Raw genomic sequence first — 12,962 nt, 5'->3', positions numbered from 1 at the left:
AAACTGCGCTTCCTCCACTTCCGTAACATTGATTCATTAATGTTGAATTCTCTCGCAGCTGTTCTATTCCCATATTGTTCATCCTCCAGCTTCACTGTGCTAATGTTATGCTAACATAGCTGTGTCGCTAGCAATCACATAGCACAACATTATATACCAGCTAGTCCAACTTCAGTAACTCTGCAAACACCACTGCTTTTTAGTTTTCTGTCTTCATTTATGTTGAAAGTGGTAGCAGAGCTGTACGTTTTAATTAGTTTCAAAAATCTCTCAGTCAGAATATGGTATGTCATGTTTAGGTGGAAACTAGCGAGCTAACTTCCTGTTAACTTCTAACTCCGTTAAATTTAATAAATTCTGTTTTTATGGATGCATGGATGTTAAACTTAATTGTTACACCTGATAAAGCAGCAACGCTGATGATTTTATTAAAGATGAAAGAATTTAGACCGTTTTTAACTCTTAGTGTTGGTTTGACTTTGGGACCTGAAGTTTTGGACACAGATTACTCCGCGTAATGCTCTGACAATCCAGAATTCATATATAAGGCACACTCTCGATTTTTGAGAAAATTAAAGGATTTTAAGTGTGCCTTATAGTGTGGAAAATACGTTATACAGAAGAAAAGAATATATTGCGATATATATCGTTACCACACATGCTTCAAATTATACCACGATATGACTTTTAGGCCATATCGCCCAGCCCTAGTTTAAAGCTTTCACATGAGTAAAGTAACACATATTACTGCTAATGCTAAGTAATGTTAGCTAAGTTCACAACATATTCCATAAATCTTCATGCCATAACTAACTGTATAATAGCGCTGCCGTATTGCATCACACTCATTGCATTTCAATCATTTCTCCAGCGAGTTTGATAGCTAGCAAAATAATAATCATAATTTTAAAAATTAGCATGTGTAACGTACTGGAAAATTATTCACTAGGACTCACCTATCATGCGACTGGAGAGCGCAAACTCCGCCATTGTTGTTTTCCATCAAACACTCATTAAAACAGCAACTGCAGGTATGTTTTTTGTTTTTGTTTTTGTTTAAGAACTTTATAACTGCAGGTATGTTAGCGTGCTCATCCCGACAGTTAGGGGGAGAGGCAGGTCACATATTGAAACAGACAGCCACAGAGGTGCAAGGCAGCCCAGGCAGAGAAATTTTGCTTTTACATTTTGCGACTCATTTTATTTCTCTATCTGATAAAAATAAATAAATAAATCAATTAGATAGTTATTTGTGGTGAATGAAATACAGTTACACTTTCAAGCACTTTTAAGCACCACATCTGAAATGTAAGCAATCACCCTTACGAACCCTGATACTGAATACACAGATGCTAAAAAAAAAGGGGGTTCCAGAGTGTTTGGCAGTGTGGAAAGATTAAAATATCTTGGGAAGAGATCAGATTGACAAGTGAGAAAATAATTACTTAGTGAAAATAAATGAAAATATTCTATTGATAAACAGCACGATAGTCAGAAAACTATAGGACTTTTAAATGGTGATTACATGGTAAGACAAGAAAGCTTTGCAGGAGGTATACATGTTTCCAGTGTGTCCTAGTGTAAGCTGTATAAGTGTCCAAATGTGTGGCTGTAAACACCCTAAGAAAAATTCTCTCCAATCTATCTAAGATTTGCATCACTTCAGTACCTAATCTGTGATGATCCTGGTATAATTCATCCATCGTTACACAAATATTTCCATCCTCCACCTAAATGAATGTATCCAAGATACAAGAATTAAGATTACACTGATACACACAGTATGTTTCCTGAATCCCTGATGGTTGTGTTCAGAGAAGGGACATTGGGTGGTAAAGGTCCTAAAACATGATCAACTACTCCCCACTCACAATTTACCATTAGACTGGAGCACTGTTAATCACACATTGCTTCATGCCATTGGATCAGGGCATAGATAGGATCAATGGTGAGATGTAAGTGAGGACTGCACTTCATTACATTCATGATAATGTTTTAGTTACTTATTAATTTGTAGATCTTAAAATCTATCCATGTTCTACCTTCACTCTTTGACCCTACCACATCTGGGTCCCAGGAAAGACGTAGACAATAAAAAAAACAGAACCTGTGTTATGTGGTATTATAAAAGTCAAAGCACTGTCAAAGTAATGTCTCTAATTCTGAAATGGCTCCTGAATCTAGTGCGAAATCGTTTGACTCATTTCTTAATTGGTATTATGACTTTTACTTGAGTAAAGAGCCGAAGTACTTGTTTCGTCACTTTGCCAAACAAAGACTCTTTTGGCTCTTGCGCAGTGTCATCTGTATTTGGCACAGGGTTGCACGTGAGCCTGAAAATCATGTCACGTTTTTCTCATTTCCCGTGAAAAGAAAATCAGAAACAATCCCCAATCATAGAGCCGTTGTTACACAAGTTACCACACTGACGATGAAATGCCACAGCCCGCGCGCAGAATAACTTTACCGCTTTTTGGTTTCCAGAATAAAACTCCGTGCATCTGTCCGGTCAGCCCGATGCAGCACACATGCTGCAGTTTGTCTCTGGGCAGGAGGCCAATGCACCGGTCCAGAGTGTCTATGATCCGACCCGTGTCCTGCTCTTTCGCCTGCGTTACACACAATCACACAGAGGTGTTTAGATTACTGAGCTGTAGTTAAAATTGCGGGACAAGTGAACGCACTCACCTTTATCCCGCTATCGTCGGCTAAATCAGAAACAGTCGGTAAAGACTGACTGGCAGCTATAGCTCTACATCCTCTGTCTAATAAAACGGCTTTTACTGAAGAGGTACCCACGTCCAAACCCAGGATAAAGTTAGACATGACTGATGTTTACGATATGTACCTTGAGCTTTTTTCATACCGAAATGCCAAAGTCCTCACTGCTGCATTCATGTGATTAAAGGAGTTTAGAGCTTCTTTGCTACTTAGATGAAATTTGCTGTTATAAAACTGCTGTTTTAGCCAAAAATGTGAAATAACGAATTTACATTTTGATGTAACATAGTGTCTCCTTCAATACAAATTCAAAGGTAGCTTCCCTGCTTAAACGTTATTCAAGGTAGATCAATTTCCTACTGTTTTACTGTCAAGGAATGCACCAAATCGGCTCCTCCTGAGGCTGACTACCGCCTTCCCACAATGCACTGCGCAGGAGCATGGCTGACTTTCGTATAGGAGTGTCATCCGAACGAGAATGAATGCACTTTTTCTTTTGGTGACAGCAGCTGACTTTTCCTGTAACTGCTTTAGATTCAGGTTTGCTAAGTAAATCTTGCATGTTATGTTTTTGTGACCGCGTCGTGAGGAGTCGACAGGAAGTCCCTACATTAATCTCCGGTGAGAGCCTGTCACCGTCAGTGGGCAGCTGGGAGAGCTAGCACTGCTAGAATTAGCACTGGTAGAAATGTTAAAATAGTTCAGCTGACGTGCAGTTTAGCCCCCAATAGTCTGACTCTGCTTTGTGTAGTTTGAAAACTGATATCTGTGTCGTATGATTTTACCTTTTTATGTCAAAACGAGGCTTTGAATCACCTTGAAGTTTGGCAATAGCTAAGCGAACCCGACTTGCTTTCTTTGTCACGCAGAGTGAAGAGCTTTAATGTGTCCAGATTTGTAGTTTTATGTTGAGTCAGTGTCATAATGATCGGTAGTTTTTATTTTAATCTTTCTTTTTAAATATAATAACCTTCATTACCAGCAGTAAGATGGCCCTTAAATTATTCCTGGTGAAAATTGTCTGTCAATGGATTTTTAAAGTAAAACCGATCGGTCTCTAATGTTTTAAATGAGCTATTGTTGTTTTATTTCTATTTGGTGTTAATTCTATAAAGCATCCCGAGTCAGGATTTTTAGGATTTGAAATCATTAGTCCTACTATTCATCATGTTATTTCGATTTTGATTATTTATGAATTAAAAACCTCATTGTGCGAGGTACATAAAATCATAGTAGGTACGGTTGCTCTAACATTGTTGCCTTAATCTTTGATGTTACAGCAGCACCTTCTGTGGTAGCCGACCAGAGCCAAGATGGCTGGAGTTGGGGCCAAGCGCGAGGGACCACAGTTCATCAGTGAAGTGGCAGTGAGAGGCAACGCGGCAGTGCTGGATTACTGCCGCACCTCTGTGTCTGCGCTCTCGGGAGCAACAGCCGGTATCCTTGGCCTGACGGGACTGTACGGCTTCATCTTTTATTTCCTATCATCCTTTCTCCTCTCGCTGCTTCTTATTCTCAAGGCCGGACGGCGGTGGAACAAATTCTTCAAATCACGGCGGCTGCTCTTTACCGGAGGCCTCGTCGGAGGCCTCTTCACATATGTCCTGTTCTGGACTTTCTTGTACGGGATGGTGCACGTATACTAGAACATCTACTCGAAATAACTCAGAAATATTTGTCTAATGCTCTGTAATTCTTTAGGTTTGTCTGCCCTGCTGTTGTAGATAGGCTGTTAGTGGAAGGCTTCCATTGTGAACTGTTTATATGTTAAACGATGAGTTAAGAGAATTAACTGTCCTTTTCTTTCCTCCATATTTACCAGAGAATGAACTCTAACCTGTACTTAGAGAGCTATAGTTATAATGTAGGTTTACAGATCAAATCCTCACAAGTTAAACCAAGTCAGAAAACAGCAGATGTAATTACTGACTGGATTAAAGATCTCTCTAGAAGTTTTTTTGGATCACTTTTTCTTCACTGGGGAGTGTCACTAATAATAATAAAATTGTGATGACAAAAATGTGTTTCCAATGACAAAGAACATTCAATAAATAGAAACAGGAACAGCAAACAATAAAGGGAGACTCTGCATTTCAGTTTCCATTCATTACACAGAGAATATGTCCACTTGGACTCGTAGAGCATGTCAGGCTGTATTCTTCAGTGTCGCCAGTGAATACTGTGTAAAAGCTTCATATCAAAGCCATGATCAGTACAGTTAACTGAACATACAGCAGAAAGCAGCAACAGTGTTTGTGCATTTTAACAACACATGTGTTGAGCTGTAAAAACACAATTAAGACCACACATTTTCTTATGAATTGCTTCTAAGTGTAGTTTTTAAAAACTTTCATGCCTACTTTTTTTACTTTTATACTATATATTGTAATTACTGTCACTGCTAATTGCCAGTTGAGTGGTAATGAATCTGTTTTGAATCCTGACCCTGCTACTTTCTTTGACGTCCTGACCTCATGCACTGTGCACAACATTTACATTCCCCTGGATCAACACATCTTCAGTCAGAGCATCATTCATGCTAGTGACCGTGCTAGCAGTTGTGCCGGCAGGTAAGACGTGGACGTCAGTCCCACCTTTGGGTTCCGCCTCATGCAGGAAAACAAACAGGTGATCTTGCTCTGCCTGCAGACCTAATTGTGAGCCATGAAAGTGATATGATGCTTCGTCTCGGTGCCATGGGGTGGAGCAGAGTATCGCTGTCCCGTGTTACGTGGAATTGTGGGACCCCTTTTCTCTGTAGGTGGCTGGCTCTCTGCAGAAGATCCTGCAGTGGGCTCAGTTTCTCCTGGATTTTTGATGGAATTTGTAGCCCCTTTCTCTGTCCCTGGTCTTCTGGACCTCTTTTCCCGATGGCCCGTTTTCTCATCTTTAACTTTGGTCCTCTCTTTTCTGTTGCACACAGCATTAGAGAGGTGTGCAAAAGTGAGGAGCAAGATTTAGAAAATGGCAAAGTTTTTGCAAACATATGAAGTCCTACTTGAAGTTGATGATTTCAAATTTCCTCTCTCTGTAGAAGGAGCTCGTGTTCATCATGTACAATAATATCATATCACAGGCAAAGGCTCCCTAAAAGAGAAAAATAAACAAATGAACTGGAACAGGAGAGAATATTACTTTTCTTGGTGGGGATTCCACATCATCCACTGTCCTGTAATATGACAGTTTTTGAACTTAGCACCGTGGTAATTGCACAGCAATCATCCACACATGCGTCAGCAGAATATTCTAATAAATTACTCACTGCACCGAGGAGAGCAACACCTGAGCCAATGGCAATTACTGTGGGGACAATATTGAATTTCCCGGCCTGTAAAACAATAACCAGAAACTCACTGTTAATCTCCCACCAGAATGATGTGCTTTAGAAAAAAACTAAACTGCTACTATCTCCACAGTACCTGACCATTGATCATTATATCAAAGCGAATCCCATACACTTTATACAGCGTGCGATAGGTTTCCCCATTTTGATCCTTATAGTATCTGGCATATCTGTAGAAAAAATAGTTGACATAAGATGTAAAGGCTGAAAACATGTTGGAAACAGTGAGCAGACTGAAGGTAGTGGGTACCATACCTGAAGTTGTATCCCGATGTGATTGAGTTGTTCAAATTAATGTCCAAACGGGTGAAGCTGTACTGTGGATTACACAGAGAATAATCTTTATCCAGGTCACAGTTCCACTCAATGAGAATGCCAACAGAGCCGCCCTGATGGACACAAAGGGTAAATATTAATAGCACATCAGCGGATACACCACAAACCATACCGTACAGAGTGCTTTACAAAAAGTAAAACTTTTTAAACATAACATACCACGACCAGAGAAGACATACGCAGATAAAATCAAGTTACATGAGGCTTTGGCAAGAAAATGCTTATTTTGAACAACTGTGTTCATTTGGGATGTAATTCAGTTGAGGTGCCCCGATCTTTCTCCCTCAGAGCCTCAAACTCAAGTTGCTTGTAACGGGCAACACAGATTTAATTTGGGACCAGCCAAACGCAGTTCCAGAAACTCAGTTTTTCATAACTCTAAACAGAAACTGAAAAGGATTAAATACTACTGAAAACTCCACATGTCCATCATCCATTTTCTTCCAGCTGATTATATAACAGATACATATACATATACATATACAGATGAAGACCACAAGATGTGTCAAAAAGCTTCACGACAACGACACATAACGACATGTATGTGAATCTAACCAGTTCATAAATGACCCTGCTGTTAGTAGTCTACCAGAGGCTGGCTTTTAATACACAGCTTTACTGTATTTGCATTGCAGAGAGATTCAAGTGTTTGTGGGATATTTGCAGATTTTCTTACAAATCATTAAAGAAATCAGCTTTTTTGTGCAAGCAGACCATCTCCCTATAAATCAGTCAACTGATTTGAGTTTGTGTGTCCACAGAGAGATAAACTGTGTATTGCAGAATCTTCACTGTACTGTGTCCTCTTCTAACATTTTATAATGTTAGAAGATCTGCTCAAGAAATCTAAACAAGTGATGGCGAGCTACTGAGACATGCTTTGTTTCCAATCACTTTCAAAATGTCTTATCCTACTAAATACATTTGTTACTGCAATCAGTGCCAGATTTCTATTATAGTTTGTTAGCAAATGACTGTGAGGAAGTGAGGAACCAAAATCACTCCCGCACATAGTCTTAATTGGTACATCCCCCCCCACACACACACACAAAGGATAGGGGCATGAAATCAGTTCTGGTTGTTTGTTTGTCTTTCTGTGTGTTTGTTTGCTGTTTTGCATCCAGTGTTTGTCAAATTTCAATTTCAAATTCATTCATTCATTCTCAAATTTAGTTTGAGGTTAGATATCAATAACAACTCAAGCTGATTCAATTTTGGTCAAAATCTGGTTAAAGTCAAAGTCAAGGTCACACCAAATGTAAAAATCAGTTTAAAAAATCTTCAAACTTCACAACAATATGCTACACCCTGGGGGACATGAGTACCTGAAATTGGCCATTAACATTGGCCTTTAATGTTAGCACCCAAGGTCAATGTTGACCTTGACCAAAAAAAATTAAACCATATTGAGTATTATATCATATGAAAGGGCATGCAAAGAGCTGTACGACGCACTTTTTATTTTCTCAATACAACATCCTATGACGTCACCATGATGCTGGAAAGCTTTGCAAAACCACATAATTATATCTTTAAAGCTCATGTTTTACAGCTTATAGAAAGATTCCAGCCAGAGCTGCTCCAGTATTAAAGGTAAAGATCATAAAATACACTATTCTAGCATGTAATGCTTAAAAGGTCATTGGTCAAAGGTCAGGGTCATATGAGCTAGGATCATCTCCAAACTTTAAACCAATATATTCGTCACTGGGGGGAACATAAGAACTTTATTTTTTTTTAGCTCTTTTTTCAATACAACGCTTGACGACTTCAAAACGACACAAAATGATCAATATGCTACACTAATATACTCCAGTAGATTTCCATGTTAACAATGCTGACATGATCATGAAACATTAAAGTTTTAGCATAGGTCTTGCCCTTCAGGGGAATTTGCTCTCTTTGAGTGTTGTTGTTTCACTTTGTACCTTAACAGCCATTTCCTGGAAGTCATGTCCAGCACTGCTGACAAGATCTCTGAGGCGAAAGATGGGGCAGTAAGGATGATTCTCTTTTTCATAGAAACATCTCTTTAGGTAGCTTTCATCAGAAGTTTCAAGGACATTGGCTCTAGAAGTAATAGACAGCAGATGTGGAGTTAATGATATCAGAAACTTGTGTTTTCACTCAATGCAATGACACAAACCATTTACTTAAGTGAAAAGATGGAGGTTAGAGTTATCAGGGTTTTGCTGATGGCAGCAGATAAGGCACAGCTGGTTCCATGCCTGAACCAGCTGTGCTCTTTCTGTCTAAAGTTTGTATGTTTTCCATGTGCCTGTTTGGGGTTTCTTCTCACAGACCAAAGGCATGCATGTTGTGTTATGTGGTCATTCTGAGTGGCCGCAGGCGTGGATGTGAGAATGTGTGCTCTCTTTTTTACCCCGTGATGGACTGGCTGCCTGTTCAGGGTGTACCCTGCATCTTAGCTGACATTGGCAGCTAGATGGATAAGCATTTAAGAAAAATGGGATGGATGGATGACTTGAAAGTGCAACATCAGAGTCTGACCACCGGTTGTCATACTTAGGATAATATTGACAATTTGACTGAAAACTTAAATCTCTGAAAATATGATTTTTAGAATATATATTAGTCTTTGGTATTTCTTCCTTTTGCTTTACTAAGACCCAACCCTTGGTCTTCTTTACACCATAAAATGTTGGGCTTGGCCTATTATCCTGCAGCACTGTGAATCCTTCAGATGCAAAACAGAGGCCATGTTTCTGAACAGGAAGGGGCTACTGGCTGAGCGTGAAGGTCCTTTATTATAGACATACTTGTCCAGGGTAGAAAACAACTCTAGACTTCACATCCAGAAGAAGGTGTAAGCCGAAGCATGTAGGTGTATTTTTAATGTCACTTGCCCACAAAGAAGCTACTTTATTACTCGCATAAACTACTAGGACTGCCAGGACCTGGATTTTTTAAGCCAGTTTTGGTTAGATTCATTTATTTTCTTCCTCCTGATGGTTTTCTTGTGCCCAGTAGTCTGTTACTTCCATAGCACTAGGTGGTCCTCTCAATAAATAGGACTTTTTTTCCATTATGTACATTTTTTAATATAACTTTTGCTGACTTTTGCTCACTTGGTCTTTATTGATGTCTTTTGATTTATCTGTTTTTGTTTTGTTTTTTTCCTGCAGTGAATAAAGCTGGATGTATTGATCTTCTATGGCTGCTTTTGGACACTCTGCATCCATTTTCCAGCATTTTAGAGCTCTGCCCTGTGGGAACCTTCACACTCACAATGACCCGGTCAAAGCTCTTTGTTGCTAAGAATAACAGGCTGACTAGTGACACTTTTACTCAGTTATGATGGAATATGTGTTCTCCAAATCAACCTGTTCTATTCTGCTTCAGGGGAAGGAAACAATTCAAAAAATGTTACTTTTTGCACAAAGATGTTAACAAATTCAGTGCCACAGTTTGGCTAGAAATATGGAAGAATCTAAGATTTATCTTCCTTTTTTTATATGATTTATAAATCTTTATAACTTTTTTTTTTTTTTTTTTTAAGGGGAGAAGATTTTTAATGTGATCTCATACCATTTTAACTTTGCCTTAACTTTGGTCCTCAGATACGCACATATGCCTCTGCATCTGTACCACTGTGCACTTCAGAGTTTCACTGTCTGGACTCCAACTAATCTGACTAAGCTTTCTTCAGTGTACACTACAAAAGTGACGCATGCAGCATGCGTATGTCAGTCAAACCAAAGCTTACACCCTCTAGCTGCAAGCAAAAGAAAAAAACGTAACTGGATACAGGACACTGTAAGATGTGTAGTGTTGCCGGCCATTTGAAGTAAGTTCCATTCAGGCGAAAGCATTACCTCATTAATCACAGGCATGCCAAGATTAGTAGGGGAACATAAGAGATGTATCCGTAATTATAGTAAGATCTTGACAGATGAATTAGCTATAGCTGGGGCATCTCTGTGCATTATTGCAGGACTCGTGCAGGGAACAGCGGAGAGGGTAGCTCAATGGGCTAGCCCATTCTGATCAGACACCTGTCCAGGGCAAGGCTTGCTGTCAAGGACGTCTCAGATGACTGTTTCACTGTCTCACTGAGTGCAATGCACAGAATGGTATAAATAGAAGGCTCTCTGCACCCTAAAGCTATTTAAAGCAGCCACTGGAGCGTGCATATCCCCCCAGGTCACTCTATGCCCCAATCCCTGGAAGACATAGGCACACCAGCAATCAGCAGCCACTTATAGCTACTTACTTGGAGAACTCAAACTTGGGGAACCTGATGAAATTCTTGATGTAGATGGTGAAGTTTTCTGCATCACTCAGTAAGGGCTCTCTGGAAATGAAAGAGACAGGCAGCTGTGTGAAAAAAGAAAAGGGAGGCGACAGCCTATGCCAGTAATAAATAGAACCTGTGAAATATCTGGGTCTGTGTGAGGGATCAGAGCCAGTGTTAATGCAGCAGCAGCTCAAAATGGCAAATTTCCAAAGTTCTGTGAGGGATGATGAATGCTCACGCGGGTCTCTTGTTGTATTCAACGGGACACCAGGCATGAATCTCACAGGTCCCGGTGCTGTTTAAACACAAGCCAGTCTTGATTCCTAACAGAGAGAGAGAGAGCAAAGAGTTGGCAGGCTGTGTGGTGGAGCTGAACAAGAACTTAAAAAATGAAAAGACACAGAGAGACATAATGAAATGTGTAATATTAAAGAGTGGCGGTATCAGGACAATATTTTGTATTGTTTCATTATACAGATCATAAATCAGAGAATGGAAAAAGCGAGGATAAATCCAAACAAACAATCAGATTTTTACATCCCTCACCATGACCTGCTGTTACAGGCTCCCCCTCCATGCAGTCATCATCAGTTTTGCATCGTCCATCTGGCACCTTGGAACTCTGTTAGAGGCACGATAAAAAAAAAAATTTAAAAAAATTAAAAAAAAATAAATAAATATATATATATATATTTATTTATTTATTTATTTATTTATTTATTTATTTACTATGACTTTTCTGCTTTCAGAAAATGCTAATTTCCTTCCAATACGCACCTCAGCACAGAAGCCCAGCCTTTGATTGGGGGTCTCTATGTAATTTGTTACAACAAAGAACACCTGCTCACCCTGCAAAATAAAATTAAGTCCTGGCAGTGAGATGAAGAAGCAAAATGTTAAACAAATTAGTGCCCCCAAGAAGCTCAATATTGTTAAATCTACCGAGACAGACATTGAGACTAATGATACAAGGCAGCACAAACATTCAATAGCCTCGTAATATGTCTTGACAGGAACATAATTAGCGAGTGCTGCTATCAGTGCCATCAGTGTTGCTATCCTACAAACTAAAAGATAGACTCACATTTGGGGGTATGACATAGTCCTCGGCACTCCACAGGTAAGGCCCCGTCTCAGAAGTGTTGGTCAGAGTGACACCTTTAAGCTTGGTGATGACTGAGCTCTGGATGGCCTCTTCTTTCTCCTGGTACCCCTTCTTCACCACAAACACCCACCTGGGACATTCAGCATAACTTCATGACGTGTTCAATGTAGCCCTTGTCTACATTGCAGAGTTATGTTATTATTACTAATATTATGATTATTAAAGTGTTTTAGAAAATATCTCGCATATGCATAAGGGGTAAAACGCTTGAAAATACCATAAATTAAAGATTACTGAACAAAAAATCGACTGTTAATAGCAGGCTTGATTGTATAACCACCAGCCACTTAAAAATGTCCCACTACAGTTTGTCCTCTCTTTATTAACCAGATAACCCACACGGGAGTATTAGTAGGAAAGGCCCATACTGCGCTACCACTTTAACACAAAGTAAAAACCTTTCCACAAGCTCCACTATTTTTAACTTTGTTAGTCACTCTCCCTTTTATTATTCCATAAAGGAAACACGCTAGTTGGAGGGGGTGCATGCAGTTCACCTCACCCAATAATGTATCCCAGCACTGCCAGCTGGTAGAGCCGAAATAATATTCCGATTCTTCTGTTTTCTGCAATGACATATTTCTCCGTTTTGTAGTTGAGAAGAGAAAATAAGAAGCCCCCCCAGCCTGCCATTCCTCCCCGCACGGTGGAGCCGAGTGAGACGGCAGCTCGCAGTCCCCCAGCTGATATATACAGCTGCTTCTCTTGTCATGCAGCGGGCAAACCCACTGAGACAGGGGTCTTCCACTCAGTTCCTTGTGGAAGAGCGACACAGGGAAAGTTTATGTTGTTGCATGGTTTGATTACACACTCACTTTGACTTACATGAGCTGTGTGCAGCAGCACCTTTGCTAATAATTCATTCCTGTGCAAATACGGCGACTTGTACTTTTCCAACAGCGTTTTCCAACACTGTGAGTGTTTACAAGTATGGTAAAATTATTTTTGTAACTGTTGCATTTTTAAAAATGAAAATGTGGACGGAGCTAAACGCACACTTGCCATTGGTTACTACCCTCGAGTTTCAGCTGTTCTTCCTGAAAAAAGCAAATTTCATAGAAAAAGCTATTTACCAAATTCGGCCATGTTTGTAGTTTTGTGCTGTTCTACATTTGTACTGCATTCTGTTTATGTTGTTC

General features: G+C 39.7%; 3 protein-coding genes across 4 annotated transcripts in view; 1 reads left to right on the top strand and 2 right to left on the bottom strand.

The window, feature by feature from the left end:
• Window positions 1-3,102, bottom strand: part of shpk (sedoheptulokinase) — a 9,538-nt gene extending 6,436 nt beyond the window's left edge. Inside the window, exons 1-2 of one of the 2 annotated variants that reach the window (XM_005928466.3) lie at window positions 2,689-3,094; window positions 2,468-2,609 (exon numbers count right to left, since the gene is read on the bottom strand). In XM_005928466.3, coding sequence (XP_005928528.1) covers window positions 2,468-2,609; window positions 2,689-2,826 — 280 coding nt within the window. In that variant the 5' untranslated portion in view covers window positions 2,827-3,094. Of the gene's footprint in view, window positions 1-2,467; window positions 2,610-2,688 lie in introns of both variants that reach the window. The other variant, XM_014335548.2, reaches the window with a different exon arrangement.
• A 17-nt stretch (window positions 3,103-3,119) lies between these two features.
• On the top strand, window positions 3,120-4,677 carry emc6 (ER membrane protein complex subunit 6). Its single transcript, XM_005928465.3, has 2 exons — window positions 3,120-3,342; window positions 4,002-4,677. The coding sequence occupies exon 2, from the start codon at window positions 4,035-4,037 to the stop codon at window positions 4,365-4,367; it is 333 nt and encodes a 110-aa protein (XP_005928527.1). The 5' UTR covers window positions 3,120-3,342; window positions 4,002-4,034; the 3' UTR covers window positions 4,368-4,677.
• A 227-nt stretch (window positions 4,678-4,904) lies between these two features.
• p2rx5 (purinergic receptor P2X, ligand-gated ion channel, 5) lies at window positions 4,905-12,574 on the bottom strand. The gene is made up of 12 exons (XM_005928467.3): window positions 12,326-12,574; window positions 11,743-11,893; window positions 11,436-11,507; window positions 11,205-11,280; window positions 10,897-10,981; window positions 10,635-10,715; window positions 8,329-8,470; window positions 6,320-6,453; window positions 6,141-6,234; window positions 5,984-6,049; window positions 5,720-5,808; window positions 4,905-5,631 (listed from the first exon to the last, which is right to left on the bottom strand). The coding sequence occupies exons 1-12, from the start codon at window positions 12,454-12,456 to the stop codon at window positions 5,373-5,375; spliced, it is 1,380 nt and encodes a 459-aa protein (XP_005928529.1). The 5' UTR covers window positions 12,457-12,574; the 3' UTR covers window positions 4,905-5,372.
• Window positions 12,575-12,962: the final 388 nt, after the last annotated feature.

The sequence above is a fragment of the Haplochromis burtoni genome, unplaced genomic scaffold (genome assembly GCF_018398535.1).
Source record: "Haplochromis burtoni strain Fernald_Lab_line unplaced genomic scaffold, NCSU_Asbu1 Contig_115, whole genome shotgun sequence".
Classification (NCBI taxonomy): Eukaryota; Metazoa; Chordata; class Actinopteri; order Cichliformes; family Cichlidae; genus Haplochromis; species Haplochromis burtoni.
This window is presented reverse-complemented; position numbering and strand designations above follow the sequence as displayed.

What these genes read in the sequence shown, in the direction of transcription:
- p2rx5 (XM_005928467.3), bottom strand. Translation starts at nt 12,456, where the DNA reads ATGGCAGGCTGGGGGGGCTTCTTATTTTCTCTTCTCAACTACAAAACG. An exon ending in CCCAAGTTTGAGTTCTCCAA is followed by an intron (nt 8,471 to 10,634) that starts GTAAGTAGCTAT and finishes TATTACTTCTAG; the next exon opens with AGCCAATGTCCTTGAAACTT. An exon ending in GTGTTGCTCTCCTCGGTGCA is followed by an intron (nt 5,809 to 5,983) that starts GTGAGTAATTTA and finishes TTTCTCTTTTAG; the next exon opens with GGAGCCTTTGCCTGTGATAT.
- emc6 (XM_005928465.3), top strand. Translation starts at nt 4,035, where the DNA reads ATGGCTGGAGTTGGGGCCAAGCGCGAGGGACCACAGTTCATCAGTGAA.